Source organism: Bemisia tabaci, chromosome 9 (genome assembly GCF_918797505.1).
Source record: "Bemisia tabaci chromosome 9, PGI_BMITA_v3".
Lineage (NCBI taxonomy): Eukaryota > Metazoa > Arthropoda > Insecta > Hemiptera > Aleyrodidae > Bemisia > Bemisia tabaci.
The window spans coordinates 5,311,205-5,336,452 of record NC_092801.1 but is presented as its reverse complement, the minus strand read 5'-3'; the positions used below and the strand labels follow the sequence as shown (position 1 = coordinate 5,336,452).

Sequence of the window (25,248 nt, the reverse complement as noted above, 5' to 3'; positions counted from 1 at the left end):
ACTTCACTGACAAAGGAAACTATATGAAAAACGGCTCGATGTCAGCTTAGCAGAGACAGAAGTTTCAGAGGAGCTTCACATTTCAAACTTCCCTTCCATAAATTGATAACACAAGCAATGAATTTTTGCTAGAATATAAACTATCAGCATCCTATCAACGAGCCTTCAATATGCTGTGCGGCAATTGTCGTTGCAAAGGGCTGGTTATATACCGTAGACCGTAGGTGAAACTGCAGATACGCGTGCCTATCTCGATTGGACTGCATTTTGCAATAAGGAACTAAAATATCAGCTGGCTAATCCGTAAAAACACTTATGTGCGTTAGAAAACTTATGGCACCTACGTTGTTTCTGAACTGAGCCATAATTAGTAGCTCCTAATAATTGTAAAACGTAGGTAGTCCAATTTATGGCGTTGCAGACTTTTTGTCATACATTTTACTTTTTAAGTTGAAAACCACTCAACACTTAATCTTGCAAGTATTCCATTTTCCTTTTCCCTGTATGACGAATAATCTGTAAAAGTTTCCAAGATGTTGGTTCGCTCTCCTGCTCTCCATAAAAATAAAGTACCTAAGAACCTAAATTTTCAAACTCCTGAAACAAGATGATACATATGTGTTTTTGCAGTTTCACTGTCAATATGCCGCCCTTTGGTTAGGGCGTTTCTCACGATTAGTTACGAGGGTCGGTAACGCACTCACAGAAAAAGCTTATAAGGGTATAGGTACGTGGTATTTATCTTTGTGTACAGGGTTACACATACCTATGGCTCTTTTAGATCACTTGCAGAATCTCTTAAAATAAAATCTATGGCTGATAAGTTGAAAAATGCGAATTTCTACCCAGTTGTTTTTTCTTTGAGAACTAATTGATAATTTTCCTTGCAATTTTCTGCTCATTTTTCCCTTTGATTTTATGGTCAGTTTTCAGTCAAAAAAATAAATCACAATCGATAATTTTTAAATTTTAATGGATACCATTTTTTTTTTTTTTTACTTTTACCATCGATATGATTTTGCTTTCCGCGACCTTAGTAGGAACGAATTTTAAATAAAAAACTTTTAAATGGACAACTCATACGATAAAAAAACTGTTAAAATGTTCGTTCCTAGAGACTCTTTTTGGACACCTATTATCCTCAGTAAAATTCAAAGGACGTACAATTGATATAAAATATATTAAAATCTCTTAAAAAATGATCATTTTTTAAAAGACCTTTTAGATAAAGTTCCCACAGAGTTAAATAATAAGAAAAAAAAATAACCAAAGTGGGCTCCTTTTGAAACTAACATTTCAACAGTTTTCTTTTTAAGAGGTTTTGAAAACTGCTTTTTAAGTCATTTCTACTGGGGTAGCTTTCGGGTTTACTCAATTGTTTTAAAAATTGACGGTCCTCTGTATTTGAACATGTGGGTCACATTGCTACTTAAATTAGAGATAAACATGTACGGTTTCTGGTGCAATAATGCTTTAGGTATTACACCTCTGATGATAATAATAATAACGAAAATTTACTTTGAAATACCTTTGTTACGGATCAATTTCCATGATCCCTTTCTATTTCGTTCATGTTTCACTGAACAAAGTGCTAATTCCTAATTCCTACCGTAATACCTTCATCAAAAGCTTTATGTTCTCAGTAATGATGTCCTCCAATAATTTTAAGCAATGTAGCAAGCTAATTTCTGTGCAATACAATGAAATGGGAGCAAAATTCAAAACACTGCACTCATAACATGTGGTTCTCTAGTTTAGGCATCAAAATGAAAAAATGCAAGGTGTGCACCTCCAGAGTTCTACTATTTATTATTTCAAACAAAAACCGACCAGCGTATTTCCTTGACAATTTTTCAACTTTATGGTAAAATGTTGAAGATAAATAAGTGTAAATTTATTATTATTGATATAAAACACTGCTTGATGACTACTGAGGACTAGGTGCTAAAAACAAATCAGAGAATATTTAGGAATCATTAATTATAATTAGGTACCTCATACAATCTATACAGAAAGAAAAGTAAAAATCAACAAAGCAATACAGAGACTTAATTAAAATTAGGTACTTAACTACATACTTTACAGATAGTAACTCAAAATAAAGTGGGCTATAAAATTACCTCATAAAATGGATTTCAGTGGACCTAAACAGGTTGTTGAAGAAGAAAAATACATAGGTACTTAGATTTCGGAGGAGTTCCAGTAAAATATTTTAAAAAACTGCACAAGTAACAGTTAAAAATCACTTAAATAAATTCTCACTTGCGTATATAATGAACTTCAAATCTTATTAACCCCACATACAATACTGCCTTGAAGTGAACTGAATTTGTCTAGGAGCTCAAACCCAAAATGGTAGACTTTTGAAACTGCTCTGTAGGTATCATCAGCTTCAATTAATTATCATCAGTTAAAAGAATCCAATTCTTGGATTTTTATTTGGTATTCAATTTCAAATTAAAACTCAGAGCTCCTAAAATGTGAAACCTACGACTACCCACATACAGTTTGATTGCAGCTTTGTTTGATCACAAAAAAAATCTTTCAAGCTTGAGTTGCTTAAGGTAATTGTTAATAAAAATACAGCACACACTAATTACAGGCGTTAGAGATACAACGCTAATTTGAATGCCAAAGGTATCCTTGCTTTTTTCTGGATGATTTACTGTGAATACAGGATGAATGCAAACTTAGTGAATATAATTTATTAGTTAGTTATTCTTTTCGTTTTCTTAGAAGCTTAAGATTTTCAAATTTTATCAAAGGATTTGATGTCAAAAATATTCAATTTTCCTATACTGATTCCCTCATTACCATAGAGTTGATTTTTTTTTCGATCCGTTACAGAAAGCTGAGAGTTTTTTTATCCCTCAGTTTGCATTTACATTAATGAGCTTCAGAGGAAGGATTTTGCCGCATGGTTCCTGCAGCCTCAAGAAAAGAAAAGTTTTTTCAAAGAATTTTCAAACACTTTCGTGCTACACACACAGTTTTTTCTCCCCTTGAGTCCAAGTCAGGATTTTTTTGTTCACTTTGAAGGTAGATCACGACTTCTTGCAATAATAGAATTTCTTTCCAAATGATCTATTGAAAGTCAGATGCTCTATTATTTTTCAAAACAATAAGCATTCATAGCTAGGAATTAGTGAGGAGAAAAATTCAAGCACTCTCTCCGTCCTGAGAAAAATTTCAGAATCAAGCCCTTTTTAAGACTGCAAGAACCATACGTCATTTATATTTTCAACTTCTCGAAGAGCTAAATGTCTTTAAATGCATTCCTAAAATCTCAGATACATTTGACTTCTACATCGCTCAACTCCAATATTTTCCAATACCGAAGAGAATTTTTGATATGTAGAGGAGGTGTATCAAACTTAATAAGTTAACCCTTCACAAGAAAAGAGAGGCACACGGAAAGTCAAAAAACGTTTCAACCTTAGAAAAATTTTAAAACCTTACGCTCACTGAAAAGCTTAGGAGCCAACCAAGAAGTGGTTGTTCAATAATTCCTTCAGTCTACGGTGCTTTTCAAAGTAAGAAAAATAGACAAAATTATTTTTCGATGGTACCTCATGATCTTTGATCAGAAATGAGATTTGAAATATAACTAATTTTGATTCCGGTTCACTCTGCTCGGAATCTGCTTTTCATCGGTAATATTAAAAAGGTTCCCAGACGGAATGCTTAAAAAAGGTTGAGATTAGCTGGTAAAACCAAGGAATATAGTTGCACAACTTGACTCAAGTATTTCTGAAAATGTCCCAAGAAAGAGAAATTTCCGAGAATGATGATGACATTTACTTGCTTCAAAAAAAAGAAAAAACTTATTCTTAAGAAGCTTGAGACACTCATTTATTGGTTATGTTATGATTTAGATTTCAAAGTTATATAGAGATGTTAGTTATACTTCTTATTAAAATTGAAAAAAACTAAAGGCTCTGCTAAGATTTGTACAAGAGGACTTTCGAAGCATCAATCTAGTAAAGTAAAAAAATAAAAAATGGATTGATGTGCGCAAGGAAAAAGAATGAAAAAATAAGTCAAAATGTGCTGAAAATGTTACAAAAAAATGTAACCAGATTGTATCTTAACTAATTGAAAATTTTACAAACAGTAAGGAATGAAGTCATACAGAATACTACAAAATATTTCTGATAAGAGATAGTGACATTTTAAAGATTCGGCAAAAATAGACTGATTGATGGAAAAATCCCAAGTTTCCGAACTTCGCAATTAGATGAGGGATAGATTTTCTGTGATAGATAGCATTCTGTGAAAATCTCAAGCAATAGCGTTTGTTCATTCTCCTTTAATAAAAAAAAAAAAATGGGAGCAGAGATTTTGGGCCACTGAAAACGAGATAAGCATTTCTGCAGTTTCACCATCAACTGGTAGTTTTGACAGTTGAGGTCATATCTAGAAATCTAATAAATATTGCAAAAAAGCAGCATCGTAAAAGTAGGGGGGAGGTAGGGTCTTCTACCTCCTTTACTCTCTTTTTTTTTCTCTCGAGGAGAATGAGAAACAAAAGGTAAAAACGTTTTAAAATCGTCGAGGTTCAGTCCCCACAATATGCCCCTGATTTAAACATGGATGGAAGAGCAAGAATAAGAAAAAAGCTCCGTGTTTTACTTATTAAATTGCTGAACAAATAGAGCAAAACACTTGAAACTAGGATTGGACTGCAAAGCAACTGGGTTACTCTCAACAGTATTAAATGCTCAGAAATTTTCCTATCAAAAGTAAGGAAAATCAGGCATTTCCCTGCAACGCAGGCTGAGCCTGATAATGGGTAGCCATAAATGGATAAAACTTAGTGGACATTTTGTTGAGGTAGGCAAAACACGCTTAAAAGACACGGTGGGTTAACAGTTTTTTGGCGCAAAGGCTGTCAAAAAATGAAGGGTGGAGATTTTACATCTTTTGAACTGATGTAAATAGAGATAACTAATAATAGGCAGCTTGATGCCACTACTCTCAGCTCTTTCTTCAGCTATAGATAATTCAGTTTGCTTGACTGGAGCCCTGAAAAAGTAAATTTTACTGAGCCCATCTCTCTTTCCGCACAGGTCTATTGTTGGGTGAATCAAAGCTTCAAATAAATGACTTTAAGGTGGTTTCACTTTTTGGTAAAAGTATTGCTAAAATATTACAGGATTGATGATGTTGACTTTGGTAATTATTGGATACTAGCTGCAATAAATTCACAGCTTAAGGTACATTTCAACCTATCCGAGAGTTATACCGTTCAATATTTTTTAAGTTTGAGAACTACTTTTTGTTATTTGATATTATTTTACTACAAAAGCTGCTTGAGTTCAGTATCTCCTAAAATAAAAGTGTCAAAAACGTTGCACTTTCCTCTGCAAGGTAGACTATTAAGAACATTTTTCTTGAACTGGCAGAAAAGTGTTGAAGATAATTAAACATTTATCCTGCAAGTAAGAGTTAACAAAAACATTTCAGTTACCTACAGTTCGGATGCAACCGATTCTCAAAGTGAAGACACTTTACACTGCAATATTTTAACTATAAAATATGCCCTACTATATTTTGCGTAAAGCGCAACTGCCCTTATGTCACTTACTTAAGATAAGAGACAGATATAGCAGCTTAATGGACCATAAAAATCAAAACCTGAGCAGAGAGAAAAATGTGTTCAGTGGAATCCATTCCTCTAGGGTTCTGGTCTAGCAAATTTAATGATCTACAGCTTATTAAAATCTGAATACAGTGTTTTTAGGCTGCTTTGTACTGATTGTCTCTATCTATGATAGTTCAGATGATATAAAATCTTAAAACCTTTTTTCTAGACGAACCTCATACTTTCCGCAAAGGTAGATGGCATTTTTCCATTTACAGCCCTTATTTTATAATCTAGCAATTTTGCACTCTCTTAACATTGATAAACGCAAACAAAGCCTAGGAGATTCTGTTTTAACTGTAGTAAAGATTCTAAACTATTTATACAATATGACTCCATTCTGTATTCAAGTTAGTACTGCATTTAGTCTGAATGACAGAATGAGAGTATGAAATGCAATCAAAACTTCCTTGAGCAATTTTATTAAAGACCAACTTTAATATACTTCAACGGAAGTCCCAAAAATGAGTCAGTTCTATTAATTGTTGAATTGTGTTTCAATGGCTGAATCATAAGGATAAGCAAAACAAGGTGGAATTGGTCCTAAGGCCAAAATGTCAAATATTATCACAGAATAATGTTATTCAGCATCATTTCTTTCGAAGAGCGATACAATGTGAGAATTCTGACAGGTTGTTATCATTTTGGACATATCTAGCTATCTCTTGCTAATCATATGACTCAACTGTTTAAACCCAATTCTGTGACAGGGGTGCAGAGTTCTTAGCCTTCCCATTTTTTTGATAAGGCTTTCGCTTTTTAAAAACCCATTTTCCCAAAAATGTTCAAAACTATGAGACTTTTCTTTATCCTTTATTCATCAATTATCATAATATTGCAGGAAAAACCGCGTAAATTTTACCGCAATCTTCAGAAAGATATGTAATTCGAGTGCGATTGATAGCTGGCCTTCCCATTTTTCAACTTCCATTTTCACTCCAGCCATCATGCGATCTGATTGGGTAGTTCCTGCACCCCTGTTTTATGACATGCTAATGATTTGATCAAATAGCAGATGTCATCCTGCAGTATGATCTAACTTCCAATAAAATTCCCTGTTTCGACAGTTTATTTTAGTGTTGTGGAAGACAATTCATTTTGGGATTATAGATCAGTGATTGAGGTTCACTCAGAAAAGCATTTTAATTGCAATCTCGTTCACTGGCCTGTTATTCATCATGGAGGAAACAGAAAAATCTCAAAGGCCTTGAGAGGGGAGTTCAAATTAATTTTAATCCCTCCACTACACAAACCCTGTGATATGATCCTAACCGCAAACAGTTTCACCATATTTCAGGCTTTAGAAGTCACAACAAACAAAACAATGACTAAACAAGTTGTTGATGACAAGTCTCAAAACAAATAAAAAATCTGAGCACAAGAGCGTTTTAAAATCAATGGTATGACTGTACAGTGCCAAAGGAGCTCCGGTGATCTGTTTACCTTCCTACTCTCGATGAACGAGAACGTAGAGTCCCAGAAATGCTAGAATTGCAAACTGAAAAGGGAAAAAAAAGAAACAGAACATTAGAAAAGAATTTTTGTAATTTTTAGCATACAATAGAATATTGATAATTCTCTATGGCATTGTGACACTTACTAGTAACGATGCATTATTTGGTTTTTTAAAAATTGAATGAATAATTCAATTACTTATACTCTGTGGCATGATGTTGCAAATTTTTATCAGTGTTACCTACTTTGAAAAATGTATTACCAGAGTTTTGATAATTTGAGAAAAAAATTTGGAACTCTTATTTTAAAAGATCTGTGTGCCTCAGAATCCAATATCCAAAATTAATTCATGCCATGGAGGGTTAAGGAAACTGGTCATATCTACATTGGGGCTTTTAAAACGAGCCTTTCTGTTGAGCAGAAAATTTAGCAAGGATTAAGATAACTCTATTAAAAAAAAAAAAAAACCCTGTATAACAGATCATTAATACAGAAATAGCCCCTTGAGTGGCCTTGAGCGCATAGAATGTTTTTATTTTAAAATTTCTGCAGATGTGACCGTAGATACCATTCGAAATTGTAAAGATATTCAAAGAATTTGTAGTAGTTAGCAAAAGCAAAGTATGATATAATAATTTAGGGCCTAAATTATTCACCTAAATTTCAGGTAAATAAATAAGTAGTCTCTTTCTGCCAATTAACTTTTAGTTAGTTTACACAACACCTTGGCTAACTAAATAAAAGCAAAGTATTTATAACCTCAATTTAATTATTGATTTGATATTTTTATATCGACAGTGAAACTGGTAGACTACATAATTTGATTTGCGACCATGCAGTTTCCTGTCATAATTTTTTTAGCAGAAAACCACTCAATGTCATTTCTTGAAAACTTCTGTAATTTTTCTTCTCTATGTGCAAAAAACTCTGTGAAAACTTCAAGGAATGATGTTGATTTGTTCTCTTTAAAAAGTAAAATAAAATGGGAGCAGAAATTTTTAAACAACGAAAACAAGACATGCGTCAGGTAAATTCGCCGTCAATATTGTTTTATTTTATGTCTCTTATGTATAATAATTCCAAGATGCAAACCTGCAAATCTGCATAAAGTTTTGGAGAACAGACCTGAAGAAGGCCAAAAAGTCTGTCTAGGGTTAATATTAAAATTAAATAAATTATTTATCAAAAAATGAGGAGATAATTGAAGGATAGAACTCACCTTGATTTTAGGATACTCGTTCATTAAAATTGTAACCATGCCAACGTGTGGTAGAAAACCTCTTGCTCTACCAACAACATCCTTATTTGTAAGCCAAAGTTGCCCTTGTGCGTATAAACCTCGGTCATCAACACTGTTGTTGTCACCCTTGGTGAGGAATTTGATAGTGCCATTCTTCCTGAAAATTTGAAAAACAGAAAGAGATGTAGAAAAGTAAAAAGATACAGTAAACTTATGTAGGATGTTAGAAGCACCCTGAACTTAACTTTTTTTACTCTTGAAGTGACCACTTTTTAACTAGGGTTAAGAAAATTTTTGTCTCAAATTTTACTGTGATTGTAAAAAAACCTCTAAATTTTTTAAGCTGATAGCCAATAACTAAGACATCCATTGGAGAGGATTTTAAAAACCTCAAAATTGCAAAAGCAAGTTGAAATATCCACATGTATTTTTCGGTTCCAAATGTAATCTGCTTCCACTTGCATTATCTTCAATTCTGTCTTCCTTTTAACTACAAAGGACGACTACAAGTAGATTAGGCTAAAATAGCCGTAGGTACAGAGAAGTCATGTATGATCATCATTTGAAGGTGAGACGTTACAATATTGGAGGGATTTTTCCCAGAAAATTTGCACTTTTATGAAAATCATCATGGTTCACTACACTTGGTTTGAAAAAAAATGTTCTTCTTCAATAGCAAACTCAGGCTATAAAAATATCATTCAATCAATAAAGATGTAAAGAAAAGACATGCACGTAAGGGCAAGAAACAGACATGACAAATAATAACACGGTTACTTTAGTAGAGATCATTTAAAGTCAATAAAAATGCTGATCTATTGAAGAGATTCCTGTGGTTCTTCCAGGGGTGCAAATATTTCCAAAATGCCAACCTTTTGCTGCAATTACAGGTTCTTCCTTCACAGTCATATATTCCAATTTGTCTCAAAGGCATAAGTCCGATATTTTGGAAAAATGTATTGCAGTGCGATGGGGTTGAAGATAGGCACTAAAACTAGGGAACTAAATAACTAGCCATTTTCCGTGTGGAAACCTCTATTCTCTGACATAAATGACACTGTATAACAATTAACACTTGATTAGCGCACGAACGCTCTTGCTGCTCTGACAGGGGCTGACCCGGCCAACTTTTGCGCTAAAACTCAAGACTGACCACGAGGCGAAGCTTCCATGCTTCTTTTAAGAAGCGCACAAAAAGCTCCGCTTTTCCATGCCGCAGTTCGTCCCAGAACTTTCAGATGCAGCTCAAAGCAAACACGACTCAAAATGACCTTGCCGTCTGAAACGCTTGATCTACTTGCTCACAAAAACTTCGTGATAATGCACGAGCAAGCATATTTCCTCTTAATGGAATGGTAAAACCCCAAGGTTTTAGGCGTACCACTACAATATGATTTGCCCCTCTTTTAGTGACCAGCAAGATAAAAATCATCTTTCTTGAAAATTGCCTTACAATCCAAAGATTAGCCTCACTTTTGCTAGAAGCAGACAATTTGTGCGCGTTTGGCTCTTTTTGTAGCAAAGATATTATTCTATGATGATGTGGCAATCTAAAGCACTGATAGAATAATCTTCTTAATGAAGAGCAAAGGAAGTTACTTACTTTTCATGAAGTTTGAGAACTCTGTGAACAATTGGAATATCTCTGCCTTCAACTTTGAAAACAACTATTTCTCCTACTCTTACAGGCTCCTGTTGGTAATTCGTTAGAAATAGAAGATCACCTCTGTGAAACGCAGGTTCCATACTTCCACTGCAAGTCAAAAACGAAAGGACTTACGACAAGTTATAATGTAAGGAGTAAACATGAGACTCAATCGAGCAAGATTAATATTGGTAAGGACATGAGATACTTTAAACAAGAAGGGATTTAAAGACGGAAGAAGGTATCATGACCTTTTTTTTAAAAAAAAATTGAATTTTTGACTTTACGGGCACACCACTTTACTATCCACCATTGCCTAGTAATCGTTGACTTTGAAATTGTTAAATTGAATTAATAGAGGGGCTTTATATGTTATGGCTCTTAGAACTAGAGAAAGAAAAGATTCGACAAAAGTCACATCAACCTGTATGCATCAATCGTCAGTTGGCCCATTGGTTGGCACATAAAGTTCTGATAAGTGGTGCCATCTCTTGATGCGACATTTGTCAAATCTTTTCTTTCCCCAGTTCTAAGAGCCATAACAAATAAATCCTCTCTATTAATTCAATTTAACAATTTCAAAGTCCTTTTCTTTCCCCAGTTCTAATTTTGCACCCTGTTCATGGATTTAGGGTCATTTTGTGGCCAGGGGTGCAGAATGTTCCCCAACCAGCGACCGATCGGTCGCTCGACCAATGTGTAGGCTGTGGAATTTTTTTGTTTTTTTGTTAATAATTTGTTGAATTCTGGAGAAAGTTATTGTAGAAGTATTGAATTTTTGAGAAAATGACTGCGGAAACATCGAATTTGAAGAAAAATATTGCGACCGCATTGTATTTTAAAAAAATTACTGCAACCGTGTAATGTAATAGTGCGTGTAGGCTAAGTCCCTGGTTGCTCAAAATTGTGTAGGCCGAGGAACTTTCTGCACCCGTGTTTGTGGCTCCATTAAAAACGAAAATAAAAACCATTGACTATTTCCAGAGGGTAAAATGCAAAAAGAAGTTCCAAACCTTAGGACCACTACAATAGGACTTTCACTGCCGGTCACGACCATTAAGCCCTTCCATATCATCAGGGCAGAGGACACTATCATGCCAAAACTAAGGAACTGGTATAGGAACTGAAACAAGAAAGAGAGAATTGCTTTTAAAACATCATAAAATAAAAAGAGAGGTGAGTGAGACATTTGAAGGCTAAGGGAGATACTTTTAAAAAGTCTTTGAGGAAAAGTCTAAGAATATAAGATGCTCACAGATTACATATTATTACCTTTTGGAGAGAAATTTTGGGTCATGGTAGGGATTTGCTAAATCTCCCGAGCGGCAACCCGCCCTCCCTTCAACCCTAGGAGCTGCTTAAAAATCATATAATGCATTTTGGCCAAGTTTTTGAAACCCTCCGACCACTTCACCTCATAAGGCATCTATAAGACAACTTCTCACTCTCCGCCCAATTTTTTTAGAAAATAGTGGCGAACTTTAGAATATCTCAAAAATTATTTGAATTGGAAAATAGAGTTTTTCTGAATATGGATTTCATCAGGATATTTTTCATGCTACAGTGCAATTGCAGGCACAAAAATTTCCTTAGGGGGAAAGGGAAAAAAGGGGTGATCTAACAGAAAGGCCGGGATGGCTAGTATACAGGCCAGTTATCGGTAATCCTTTTCGGCTCTTACCGCATGTTTTTTACAGGAAAATTAGAAATTTATAGCTTGTTATATCTGTGAATAATTCTGTGCTTCACCTGGATTATTTAACACCGTTCCTTGCATTTGATCTTTAGAAGAGAGGAGACAAGGTTCCTCTTTCAATACTAGCAACATTGTTATATAACTTAAGATGAAACTGTCACAAATGATAATAATCTATACACCCTGCCCTTCATCTCCCAAATCCACCAATGATCAAAATTCCATTTTTTCTTCACCACAGTGCTTAGCAATAGCAGATGTCTTGCCTTACTACGATAGACTGATGGAGTGTACTTTATTAAATATATTGCTGTTGAAGGGTGCCACTTTTAAAAAGCATGTTCAAACAATTGATACTAAAACAGTCCTTTGGTTCTACAAGAAACCCTCTGGGTGTAGCGAATAATATACCCATTAAGAAGAGGGAAAAACTTGAAAAAAATATTGCTGAAAATTTTCTATTTCTGCAAGGTTCTCTTTCCATGAGACCAATTCGATTTAACAACGAGGTATTCATTAAATAAATACAATATGGGTACTCAACAATACTCACAAGCGTGAGGCTTCATTCAGGAAAATTTCTCTAATATGTGAATGCTCCTCGACAGCCTATGTGAGAAAACACAATACAGCAGCATAGTGGCTAAGACTTTCTGATAATGGGCATACTTAATATAAGGAGCCCATTGTAAAAATTGATGCTTTGTATCTAAGATGATATGAGATACGCAGGACTCTTAAAATGACGTTTAGATCATAGAGAAAATACGGATGATGAAAGCAAGGTAGGCATCTTGGGATTTGGCTATGACAAAAATATTTATGTCAGCCAAGAAGCAGTAGACTTTTCTTAAAGGTGCGCATGTACCGGCTTTGCAATGATCCCCTACAGGCGAGCAATGCTTGCTCTGACATGGAGAAGTGTACCTATTTTAGCGATTGCGACTACTTCCTGTAATTACTTAGTGCCCTAACATCAATAGTTGATAAAATTGGCAGTAATCTAAAGTAGAAACCATGATGCCAGTTTATGATAGACAGACACTTGCCCTCGTGTTGATGACATGATCAACAAACGTTACCTATCAAGCGAAATTAAGAGAGTGGAGATTACTGGCCAAACAATGACTTTTATCGGATAAAATTTCAAGCAAAGATAGTTTGGAGTGTAATTTGTCTTTTAAAATGAATTGTGCAAAGAACAGGGACGAAAAACGCGGTTATCACGGATAAAACCGGCTTTGAAAACCGAGTAGTTGATAACACAGAGTGTAGCATTCGTGAGGTCTCACCTGTCTCTTGTTCATCCTTTTGAGATCATCCATTGAACTTTGAAACATTTTGACAAAGTGAAATATCTAAAAACTTCAGGGAAAAAACTAAAATCGTCTGTAAAACTACTTGAGCACGGAGGGAACGAAAGCAGATTGAATTATTCCCACGTCATTCGAAATGCACACACAACAACATACACAAACTAACCTACAAATCGGGACAGTGATGGCTGATGAGGACCGGCTTGGTTTATGGTGAGTTGACATCTGGCGGTAATTTTAAAAAGTTATGGGAGGTAATAATTTCTTGAAAATCTTAAAAATATGTTCCCTCTTGTTCATTCCTGATCTTCTAGTTGTCTTACTGATTTGGTTTTGGTTAGAACTCTATCACTATTAACATACAAATGTTCTTTTGACGGACGCTTGTAATCATATATCGATGGCCACGCAGTGCGAGGCGACGTATCTTAATTGCAATGTTTCACAATTTTTGCTATTTTATTATTTTGAGGAAGAACAAGGCAACTTCTACGGCTTGAAATTTGCATCAAATATTCTAACAGGAAAGAAAAATCAAGGAAGATTTTGAGGAATTACATTGACTAGTCCCCCCCCCCCCCCCCCAAACAAAAATATGACATGAAGTCTGGAACATTGCTAACGGAAATATGTAGCCCACTTCGGCCATCGATTTTTGACTGTGTGATATGATTTTGAAATCCACTTAAAAAAATTATTACATTGCGGCTTATGATTTTTACTATCTAACTCACTACCTGTGAGACGATTGTTGAGATGCATTTTTGCAAAAAAAAGACATTGAATATCTATAGGTATACTGGATGATACAGAAATGCATGATAGAGTGTCATGTCTTGTCATGTCAATAGGCATAGTTTCAACAATTGGCCTGCAGGACTACTTTTAATAGATGTTCCAATCTTGTAGTCTTTGACTGAGGAAATTTATGAATGGCAGTGATAAAGGGAAAGCTCTGTCAAAAACTCATCAAAACTTGTGGGTATCGGGAGTCAGTCACAGATGCTGCAAACAGTTGTGCCTCCACTTGAAAATTCTGCACTTGAAGGACACAGGCCCTTTCTTGACTACTTCTGTCATTCATTAAGAGACTGCTCTTCGTTTTTTCTTCACAAGTGAAGAAAATCAAAGGAAAAGTGACTAAAACAATAAAATAGAGAGTTATGAATTTTATGAGGAAAAATGTATTATTTTTAACAAATATCTATACATAATTTCTAATTACATAATTTTCAAGTAAAAAAATAAAAACAACTGAATAGTTATTGACTATATTTTTAGCCCTCTTCGATTTCAACATTTTACCTGTTGGTGTAAGGAACGTTTGAAGAAGCAGAAAATAAGACTAATCTCGCTTATTATGATAATACGCTTTCAAATTAAATTTTGGGTGCCTTATTTTTTTCCAAGCACATACAACTTGATTCCTGTGACAGCGATTGAATTTTGAATTACACAATGGACACTCATGTGTACATAAATTGAAAAATCCAACAAGGAAAGTATATCTTCCCTCACAAAAAGAGCACTCAATAGTAGAAGTCAGCACAATAATTATTATAAGCAAAAACTGGAATCATGCTAAAATACTCCAGCTGCTTTTAGAATTATCCATCCGCGAAGCAAAAGACAAGCACCTCAAAGGGGAAGAAAAGAAGAACTCCCTTGTTTGTAAATTTCAGAACCATTCCACAAGTATGGTAAAATGAAGGAGGTGGCAAAATGATGCGAAAGAGCCGACAACAGTTTTTAAGAGCACTTCTTTGAGCATTCAATTTCAGAATGTTTTCACAAGTTACCACACAAAATGACAAATCCATCTCTTAATTTTAGGGCAAGACATGGACGTACCTTCAAAGAAAGAGGGAAAAGATTACAGACAACATGCATTTTGAAAAGAATATTGCCCTCTGCAAGCAAGCCTTCACACATGGTGCCAAACTGGATAAAAAAGGCAGTAAGTTCAAGAAAAATAGAAATTGGAAAGTTCTCTTGACAGTCTTCCCCAAGAGTAGGTTGAATCATTTCAAATCTGTTTTAACTTACTTTAACCGTGACTGAAGGGAATTTTTTTCCACTGAATCGTGTTTAGCCTTTTTATACTATAGGTATATGTATTTTCCTGGCACTTTTCCCCTGCTAAAAGTAGTTAGCCAGAAAAACGGCATTTCCATCACAGTGATAAACTGCTTTTTCAGTCAGATAGTGATGTTTTCATGAAATGAAGACTACTGTTAATGAGAACAGCAAAGCCTGCTTACAATAAAATAAAAAAAAAACAGAATTTTGAGTTGGATGTATTTTATTTGACATTTTAAAACTTAAAGCGCAAATTTCTCAAACATCATTTACCCACCTTCCTCTTCAAATACAAAATTTAGCAACACTCGAAAATTAACGAAATAAAATGATACGAAATTGGAAAGGGGCTAATCACAGACACGATAAAGTGAAATAGTAAAAAAAGAAAAAGGAATTTCGATTAAAATAATCGCTTGCTTAAATTTGAATAAAAATTACTCTAAAACATCATCACATTAACTGAAGTTAATTTTTACGGCCTTTAACTTCAGCTGATTCCATTTTACTAAGCAAAAAATTAGAGCCAATGTAGAGTGCATTGAAAATTTCTACAAATTTTATCTTGGGAGGAAAAATATTCTGTGCCTATTCCCAACAAATAAGTTGGATCATCTTCCTCCAAAATTATAAAAATGGTTACGCCAGCGCAGATGACTTGATGTTTATTCCATGGACAGGACCTCTCAAAACTCTAATTTCCTTAAAAAAATATTGAGAAATAAAAACTTAAATAAGTTCCATCCTAATTGATTTTTGACAGAGGATACTATATCAAAACTGGCTAAAAAGTGACATCTCGCGATACAGCATGGCTCAGGAACTAAAAAAGAGATTCTGGGAGTCAGACGTTACCGTTTTAATACGATGTTGATTAGGGGTTTATTTGTTTAAAAATAACAATTCCTGTGGGAGCTGCAGTCTTCTAGCGTTTGAAAATTTTTTATAAATCTTTTTTACAAAATAATGTGAACATCGGTTTTTGACAGGGATATTGAGTGCTCCATTGGAAACCTTGAAATAAGATTTAGGAGCGTTCTGAGCTTAAGAAAGAAGATTTAGGAGCATTCTGCGCTTTTACAAGCAACAAAGCTCTTCTTAAAATGAACTTTCGCTTTTTTTTAAGTCAAATTTGAGTAAAGCACTAAAAATACTTCCAAAAACCAAAAAAGGGTCATTGACACCTAATTTTTCAATCCATTTCCTTCAAGTGGTGAAAGGGTTGAGCTCCAAATATTTTTTCGATTTTGGGTTCGAAACAACACAGAAAATTGATTATAAAGTCGCCAAAATCTGGACTAATTTGAAACGATATTTTTGGTGGTATGTTATGACATATGTAGACGAGAGAGTATGCATTCACTGAATGGCTGAAGCTCAGCTGAAAACATGGCCTTGTTACGTCATCACAACTGTCGGCCTCTGATTGATCTAATTTCAATCATCATTTTCTCCCCTTAGAAAAACTGTTTGAAACCTTTAATTGGACTTTTTGGATTTTTATGAAATTTTATGTTGGGAGCGCTTGTTAGATACTCTGCAAAAATGTTACACCACTGACCCACTACCCTTTTGTTCAATCAATTAGCATTGCCACAATGAGTATTGAAAAATAAGAGGATTCCTCTTGGAAAATTTTCAAGGGTCATGAGAAGCTTTTCAGAAAACATCTGGACTGAATTTTGCAATAAGGAACTAAACTCGCTAGCTCATACATAAACAAATGGCACACATGCTGTTTCTCAATTGAGCCAGAAATTTTAGTTCTTAATTGTAAAATGTAATCCATTAATACTACAAATAGTTGTATTAGAACCCAAAAAATGGACTCATAAAATCTTCGTACCTCATCCTGAGCCACCTTCGCTGTCAAAACGTAACGTTTCTTAAAAATTCTCTTAGAAACTCTTTGGCGGTAAATGTTGAAATGAATTGTGAGAACAGTGATATTGCATTCATTAAATATGACACCATTAAAGGACACGTAGTGCCGAATTTTTCACTCCATTTCCACTTTGACAAACGAGTTGTGATGTGGATCAAAAATGGGGTCATTTTCTGTGGCCATACTCCCCAACTTCTTGAATACTACGATAAGACATATTAGCGCAATGAAGAAGAGGACCCCCACCATACAATATCGCTTGTACAAATGACTGCTTGGCTTACTTCTTGATTGACGGTTGACAGACCTGAAAGCGAAACCAAATTAATGAGCTATTAAGAGAGAGTCTTCATGAGAAAATTTTGTTGCTACATATGGGAGCATTCAATGAGCTAAAACAAGAAAAAAAAAAACACTATAAATGTGGCCCACACTGTATGTAACAAGGTGGTAAATTAGCGCTGGATCCACACTATTTTGCAGAGAAAGCAAGGCCAAAAAATTACACTTTCAATTAGAGTAAAAATTGCTGAGCTCTAAGAAGTAACACTCCAAGACTGAAGGGGGAGGAGGGTTCAGCTCAGCAAACCAATTATTGAAATTAATAGACAAGGCGATAAATTAAAGAGACAAGAGGGATATGGAGGGATCCGATTGGTGGAAGCAGGTACTTGTAGATGGAAAATTTCATTGAATTTATTTGAGTGAAATTTCATGAAATTTATTGAAACTTTTGGGGATACATTCAGGAGGCTAAGAAACGCCTAGAAACAGTGATTCTAAATTTTGAAATTTTTTACCCCAAGCCTAAAACATTCGAGCATTGCAAATGTTTTCGTTTGGTTTAGAGGTTAGGTTGGGGTTCTTCTCTCTAAACTCCCCTTTTTGCCCCCTTGTGTCTGGCACCTTCAGTGGAGTAGCATAATACCGCAGCATCAACAGAAAGACCATCTGAAACGCTTTCAGACCTCCAAAGGTTTAATCAATTATTCTAAAAAAAATGAATAAATTTCAACTTTTGTGAAATTTATCGGAGCCTTATGAAATTTCACTTTCAATCTCTGCTTGTAGAGTCCCTTTATACTGAGAGTTAAGACAACACCCCCTCATGGAATCGGGAATGAAGATTACACAAATTGAACGTTTTTTGTAATCTTTGGTCGGCTCATTCTCGAATTCTCTTCTCCGTTCCTTTTCTTGTTCTGTTTGTTCCTTGTCGGACCCGTAATTCCTCCGTCCATTCCAGATTATAATCTTTGCAATTGGTGAAAATGTAATCTTCATTCCCATTTGTGACACTATGGAGGCCTAAAATAAGGTAACCAATCAGAAATGGATTCACATTGTCTTAACTCTCAGTATAAAGGGCCTCAAGGTACTTGCAATGGACAGAGAAGATAGGTAATAGACTAACTAACACTAACCCTTGAGAGACCCTGTAGTTAGTCCATCATTTTCTTCCTTAGTCTACAGGAACCAACCATTTCAACTGATAGGATCGCTCTATACTCCCTATGTCTTGACAGTTTGACCCTCACTTCTCTTGCTGTAATAAATCCTGGAATGACGAATTATTAAAAAAAATACTTACATCCACCATCTTTTAAACCAATCAGTGAATGATCTCCTTTTATACTTGTTTTCATCATGATCAGGAAAGATCAAGGGCTCCTTAGAACTTTGTTCTGATGACTGTAATAGTCCGCGGCGGGGAACTTGATCTAAAATTGAAACAGAGAAAATATTAGGATGTGAGATAAAATTTTTAATAATCAGAAAAGAAGGATGAAGCTAATAACCATGAAGATGATCAAGCTTACAACAAATCTATCAAGCTTAGGTAGAAGTCTACACACTTTTTTCATGAATTTTGAGAGAAGTATTTTGATTACTGATAATCTCATGTTTGACAAAATTAATCTTACTTTACTCTGAAACAGCTTTCAAAAGTTCTTCTTCCTCTGAGAGACATAATTTATGGAAAAATACCTTCCAATTACTTCTATTGTAAATTACAGATAAGCCTAAAATCTTACAATATTTTACTATTTTTAACGGATGTTCAACAAAAAAATGCCTCCAATGAAGGTTTATATGAGGCACAAAAGAAAAAATCTGAACTTTCATGGATCCGCTGCACTGGTGACAGAATTGCCTTTTGATGATTATAGATTACCGATCAGCAAAAAATAATCGGATTCGTACAAACCTCAAGTTCCTACGTCCCTTATTGTTGGAAATATAGCCCTTCGAAAATGGTATATAATGTCACCCATTGCAGTGATGCATACCATGGTGTCTTCCACCTTGGTTTCATCCAAGTTTCCAGTCGAGTAACCAATGCAAATGTGTGTATCACTAATTGATTAGTCCAAGGTAAAGGAAACCATGATAAATGCTACTGCAGATTGTAACATCATTGCAAAAACCCAAAAAGGATACCACTTGAATCAAGCGGATTCTGGTTTTTTTATGAGCAAGAAGTGGAAATCAACAAAGATGAGAACCATTATTTTTTCATTTATGAGTTGAATTTGGAAAGTTTTGATGCATCTATCGTATTCACCACAAAATTTTGACAAGAAAGCATATAAAAGGGCGCTTAATTTTGTATTGTATTGTTGTCCATCGCAGATTTTGTAATTAAAAAGAGTACTGCCATGCTAAGGAAAACCACTGTATGAACACTCAGATGTTACAAAATTTTCTCGAATAAAACATTAATTTTTGAGAAATGTTACAAACAAGTTTCCTTGCAATCTTGACATACTTTAGATCATATCATGACTAGATTTCACAACTCTGAAAATTGGAAATTAAATAGACCCAAGTTTTTCTGAAAATTCACGTTTTATCAGAGGAAATTTTGAAACAACCGAAAACTCATACAGCGTTTTTTTGGCTGAGTAGCTGTGTAGGGGACTTACTGGAATTATCTGAAAGACTGTATGATGGCGATGAGTCCTGGATATGTACAACTACGTCAACATGATTGCTTGAATTTTCCATTCCATTCGGAAGACTTGAATCGACATCATTCGGTGGTTTTTTCTCCCGATCTATGCTAAGCTGTAACATAGAGCCAAACTTCAGTATCAAAACAGAAACAAAGACTTACGTACACAACGTCTTCAAAAATCTTTAAATGTCTATCAAATAGGAATTTGTAAAATAAAAAAAATAAATAAATACATTTTTTTCAACTTGACATCATAGAAAAGTTATTTGACATACTTAAAAAATGTATTCCGGACTTATTCCTGTGTCAAACTTGGGACATCCTACAGACATTCAAGTTGAACGTCCACTGCAGCTAAAAAGGGTATACCTTAAGTACAGTCCAAAACAGCAATGGGGTAGTTCAAGAATTAAAAAAGCCATTGGCCAACCACTACCCCTTTTTTTGAATTGCATGAGCCTGGCTTTATTTTTCCAAAAATAAGGCAGAAAACCTGGAAAAATTATCTATATTGTCCGGTATTTTATTAAACCTGTGTTTGTCCCTCTTCACCCCTTTATATGAACCCATAAATCAAGCTCAAACTCCCTTCCCCAAGTGGTTTTCGCAATACTCAAACTGCCTCTATGTTCAATTTGCCATCAAAAAATTTGACGGTAGTTTTAATTATTGGTGATGAGAATATAATGTACATTCTTACGAATTTTCCGCAAGTTTGGATTAAAGATTGAGAATTAGCAGTAAACCAAGGCCTCAAATAACACCTTGTCTCCGCGGGGCGTTTCATGAGATTTGTCCCAAGTTCAAATCGCAGGAATGAAATTTCTAGGCTTCTTCCCCATTTAACAAAGCAACACAATTTTTTCTCCTTCTCTCTGAGTCGCTCTTGGGATCCTACAAGGGACCCACTAACGTAGAACTTATGCATGAAATGTCTTCAAATGATTTTAAATGTCTATCAAATATGAATTTGTAAAATCAAATAAAAAAATGAATACGTTTCTTTCAACTTGATTTCACAGTAAAGTTATTTGCAACTTCGCAAGTGAAATTTTTTCACTGACGTAAAATCCCATGAAACGTCCCGCAGAGACAAGACCTACGAAAATAATTTGGGAAGAAAATAATTTCCTCCAAACTGCTTTCAGAAGGAGATGTAAAAAAGTAATAATGGTGTACTCTTCCAAGTGTTATTGAAAACCATGAGGGGAAAAAATTAAATTTGCTGTACAGCTTTCAGTGTACATCCAAGCACCAAGGAAGCAACCAGGCATTTTAGAAAGAACTTCTCTTTCGGGCACTCCTTTGAAATTATGAAATGTAACTTTCACCCGGACAACCCTTCAGTGAGAGCCTCTTTGAAAGTCACTGCTCACAAACATATGTTTTCTCTTGAGTCACTCATAGAATTGGGGAAAGAGAGGAATGGAAACACATCACATCAATGTGAATACATTAGAAATCTGTTGTCCCATTGGTTACCACATGAATTAATGTTGAATGGTGCAAATATCTTACGTGACTTAAGTCCATTTTCCTCTTTCCCCAGTTCTGACAGAATTAAATGATAAAAGCAGTTTTTTTTAACAGAGCAGTCGACTTGTATCCTTCTGCAAGAAACTGATTAAATTATTGTGACCAAAAATTAGTAGGGAGAAAAATACAAGAGGTTTTTCTAGATTTAGAATTTTCAGTTTCCTCTTTAGCTTTAATTTTCTTTTGTATTATTATGAGAGAGTTTCTGTTGAAAAGAAGTAATTACAATGGGCAATCCGAGACCAATTCGTGCCCAGTTGACACCGGCTAATTTTTCTCTAAGCTCGTCTGCAACTGGAGATACAAGATTGCTTGGAGGAAATATTTTTGAATGACATGTTGGACAAGAATACCCGGCAGGAGCTGTTGTTGACGGTAATTGCCTTGCGTACTCATCTAAACATTTCCAGTGAAACACATCTGAAAAGAAAAAAAAAGAGAAAATATTAAAGAAGGATGTTGCTGAAAATAGTATTTGTAGCGAAAGAAGAGTAAAGCATTGTGTTATGTTAGCGGTGACAATGGAGAGGACTTTTTAAAAAAGTTATATGATTTCAAAACTAAAACCAACACTTTAAAAAATATGTTGGCAAAATCATGAGTGGCGGTAGCCACCACCGGGCAAGTAACCTATCCTCCAACAATTGGCAACACAGCACAGCCCGGTCGAGGCAACGACACCATAGTTACACGAACTTGGCTTATTTGGGTTTTTAGTTGCAGTCCGGTAAACTTTTAAAAGTAATTAAAACAACTGTTCATGAATTCTTATCATAACATATTATATCTGCTAATATGATATTGATAGACACAAGGGTGCTGTTACACTCTTCATTTCAAGGTTTTTATGAGGTTAAAAATGTATCTTTGGTTCAACTGTTGAAGACGTAGATATTTTCTACCTATCTAAATATATGTTTGAAAAATACTTTGATTTATTTACTCTGGAATTTAATTAGTTTAACCTTGCTAGAGCTGCTAATATTGCTTTCATGAGTTGTTGTAATTCACCCTTTTTCTCTCCGGATTTAGATGCAGTAATGTTAACTTATACTTTCTTGAATGATTACTTACTTCATATTTGTTTTTATTTGCCAACTGCCAAAGTTTGTACTTATTTCTTTCTTTTTTGTAAATAATTGACTTGACCATACTTACATCATTGAAAGTAAATAAATAAACTATTTCCTTCTTGCACTTTTTTTTACTCAGTTATAAGCCAAATCTTAGGACCTTACAAAATTTCCATTGATACCTAGTACACAAAATTAGTGTCTAGAAATTTGGACTCCATTCTGTGATTGATTATAATGAAAGAACACAGGTAACTTACGGTAGCAAGTTAGACGAATGCAGTCTCCCAGAACAAGTTTCTTATAGCACAACTGACAAACAGGATCATAATCACTGTCTTGTAGCCACTGGATGTATGACTGAACAATACACTGAAAAATTAGGGGAAAATCATTATTTTGTTTCAGTTAAAATCAAATAACTGAATAACAGTGTCTACACCAATATTTACACTCCTTTGGAGTGCAACAGAAAATCAGCTACCTTCAGTGCAGTATTGAAAGTAAATACAAGAATCAAGATGGCAGATGTTCTGTTGCACTCTGAAAGTACGTAAACTTACTTGGCATGGACCCTAAATGACTGCTGAAAGAAGAGGCAAACATGAATTTGAGTCAATCTCAATGAATTAAGTTATTTCTTGGGGCCGCCAGATATTCCAAATACTCACAGCATAGGAATTGATCAAAATTGTGAGACGAATTAAAGTTTTCTGGGAAATGAATGCCATTACAAAGAGCCATCAATTATCCTATTACACAATGAAATCATAAACTAAAACCAGCGGAACTCTTACGAATTTGTTTTAAGACTCAGATCTTGAGCACTTTTGCCCCCTCATCCATCAGAATGCTGGCCAAGAAAGGCTGGTCTTCCTAGAGCTCATGGGGCCTGTCACTATAACCGACTGCTACAATATAGAATCAGTGTTCAATTTGACTACATATCAATGACCAAAGTGCGAAACCACGCATCTCCGTTTGCAGTGTTTCAGACTCCCTGTCATACTTTATTTTTCTTTGAAAACTACGACATTATTTCTTGAAAACTTCCCTGATTTTTTCTCTGCCAGCAGAATATGCAGTAAAAATTTCAAGCTATTAAATTGGCTTAGGTACTTCTTTTCGAAAAAATATAATAGGAGTGGAAATTTGGAAACACCACAATGGAGATATGTGGTTTCTGTCTACTCATCTGTACGATGAGTGTATGAAAATTCTTGTGACAAAAAGATACTTACTTTGGAATGATTCGCTACCATACAGTGTTCACAGATATTGACCCTGTGCTCGTAGCAAAATTGATTGGTGACTTTTCGTTTTGGACACTTGCACAATCCCATGTTGCGTTGAACCAGTTACTAGGACCTGGTGAAATAAATATGATTAGATATTTGCTTGTGAAAGCTTAAGAGAGATCTAAAAATTTAATTTGGTTGAAAATATTTCTACCTTACTCTAAAGACTCTAGTGGGAGGATCAGGTCATTTCAGATGCTGAAGTATCGTTATTAAATGCAAAATGTTCAAAAATGAACACTAGAGATGTGAATAATGGTTGAATTGTGGGTTTCTAAGATTCATAAGTAAATTAATGGTGTGCGACTATTTTAATGTTACTTCGGGAAAAATTTACGTCCAGGTTGAGTGTGTTTGGTTCAGCCTTCCTTCTAAAGCTTCCGTTCATTCGACACCTATTTCTTCAAACAAAAGACATTTCAACGCTACAAGGAATGAAAAATTAGGAGGAAATCTCGCACTTTATGAGTACTAAATTGAATGTCAGAGCACTTACGTTGAAAAATATGTGGGAGCCGACGGCCAAAGAAAAGATGAGATACTTTAAACTTCTAAGATCAAAATTAGCATCATGCAAGGTTGATTCCTCCAAGATGATCGTGTGGAGTTATTCGATATTCACAAATTAAGAGGTGAAATTTTAGAACTCATGAATCGGCGAACCAGTTGAAGAGGTGGAAGTCTCGACGATATGAAAACCCTCCACGAATGTAGACACGTACGGCACAATGAAAATTGATCCGCTGGAAGATGAATTACACCAACCGCCCACAATCGCACGTAGATTCTGAGGAACGAGAGAGATGTACGTAGTTCTGTTGTTCAAACAGGGCGTTTCGAATTAATTAAATAAAATAATTGAGAGCACGAAAAATCGTCAGGATTAATGATACTGAAATCAGAAATGGTACGTCAGACGTCAGACGATTTGAACAGTGCGTCTCAAAAACATTGCTCTCAGATTCTCTCACCGGATGAACTATACACCCACTAATGCTTTTTTTAGTTTCAAATTTTCATGAAAAATAGCAAAATGCAGCAATAAAATTAATTTTTAATTCATTTTTGTATAAAAAATCAAATTTTTACTGAAGAATTCTTTCAAGAAAACTTGCGAGATACTAACCATTCAGCTTCATCTTTATCCTGTGGCTCGATTCACATTTAATGTTATTGTTGTGGGAGGATGGTGGAAGTGGAGGAGGGGGAGGAACTTTGCTGCTCTGTCCAAAAATTACGCCGAGCTGTGCTCGGTAATTTTGTAATTTTTCATCTTATTTAATTGTCAAGTGCCCTTACTTTGGACTAATTTAATGTTTTCAATAACGTATGGCGGTTAAGTAAGAAGAAAATGTGGTTTGCAGGAGCAGGTAAGCGCCTTAATTTCTTATATCACGTTCACTTCCTCGGAGCCCTGCCCCG

The 25,248-nt window shown here is 34.9% G+C and overlaps 2 protein-coding genes across 4 annotated transcripts; both read right to left on the bottom strand.

Moving 5' to 3' along the window:
• Positions 1-6,855: 6,855 nt before the first annotated feature.
• twr (signal peptidase complex catalytic subunit SEC11 homolog C twr) lies at positions 6,856-13,164 on the bottom strand. Of its 2 annotated transcripts, none has more exons than XM_019049816.2 (5): positions 12,973-13,164; positions 10,998-11,107; positions 9,943-10,092; positions 8,319-8,496; positions 6,856-7,142 (listed from the first exon to the last, which is right to left on the bottom strand). In XM_019049816.2, exons 1-5 carry the CDS (start codon positions 13,018-13,020, stop codon positions 7,092-7,094), a joined length of 537 nt encoding a protein of 178 aa, XP_018905361.1. In that variant the 5' UTR covers positions 13,021-13,164; the 3' UTR covers positions 6,856-7,091. The 2 variants fall into 2 exon arrangements, with proteins under 2 accessions (XP_018905361.1, XP_018905363.1); XM_019049818.2 differs by lacking the exon at positions 12,973-13,164 and adding an exon at positions 11,734-11,755.
• A 993-nt stretch (positions 13,165-14,157) lies between these two features.
• LOC109035915 (zinc finger protein-like 1 homolog) lies at positions 14,158-25,166 on the bottom strand. 2 transcript variants are annotated; one of them, XM_019049751.2, is made up of 8 exons: positions 24,953-25,165; positions 24,323-24,613; positions 23,770-23,896; positions 22,789-22,900; positions 21,682-21,875; positions 19,888-20,029; positions 18,552-18,681; positions 14,158-17,267 (listed from the first exon to the last, which is right to left on the bottom strand). In XM_019049751.2, the coding sequence occupies exons 3-8, from the start codon at positions 23,869-23,871 to the stop codon at positions 17,075-17,077; spliced, it is 873 nt and encodes a 290-aa protein (XP_018905296.1). In that variant the 5' UTR covers positions 23,872-23,896; positions 24,323-24,613; positions 24,953-25,165; the 3' UTR covers positions 14,158-17,074. The 2 variants fall into 2 exon arrangements, with proteins under 2 accessions (XP_018905296.1, XP_018905297.1); XM_019049752.2 differs by lacking the exon at positions 24,323-24,613 and having other exon boundaries at positions 24,953-25,166.
• Between the last annotated feature and the right edge of the window lie 82 nt (positions 25,167-25,248).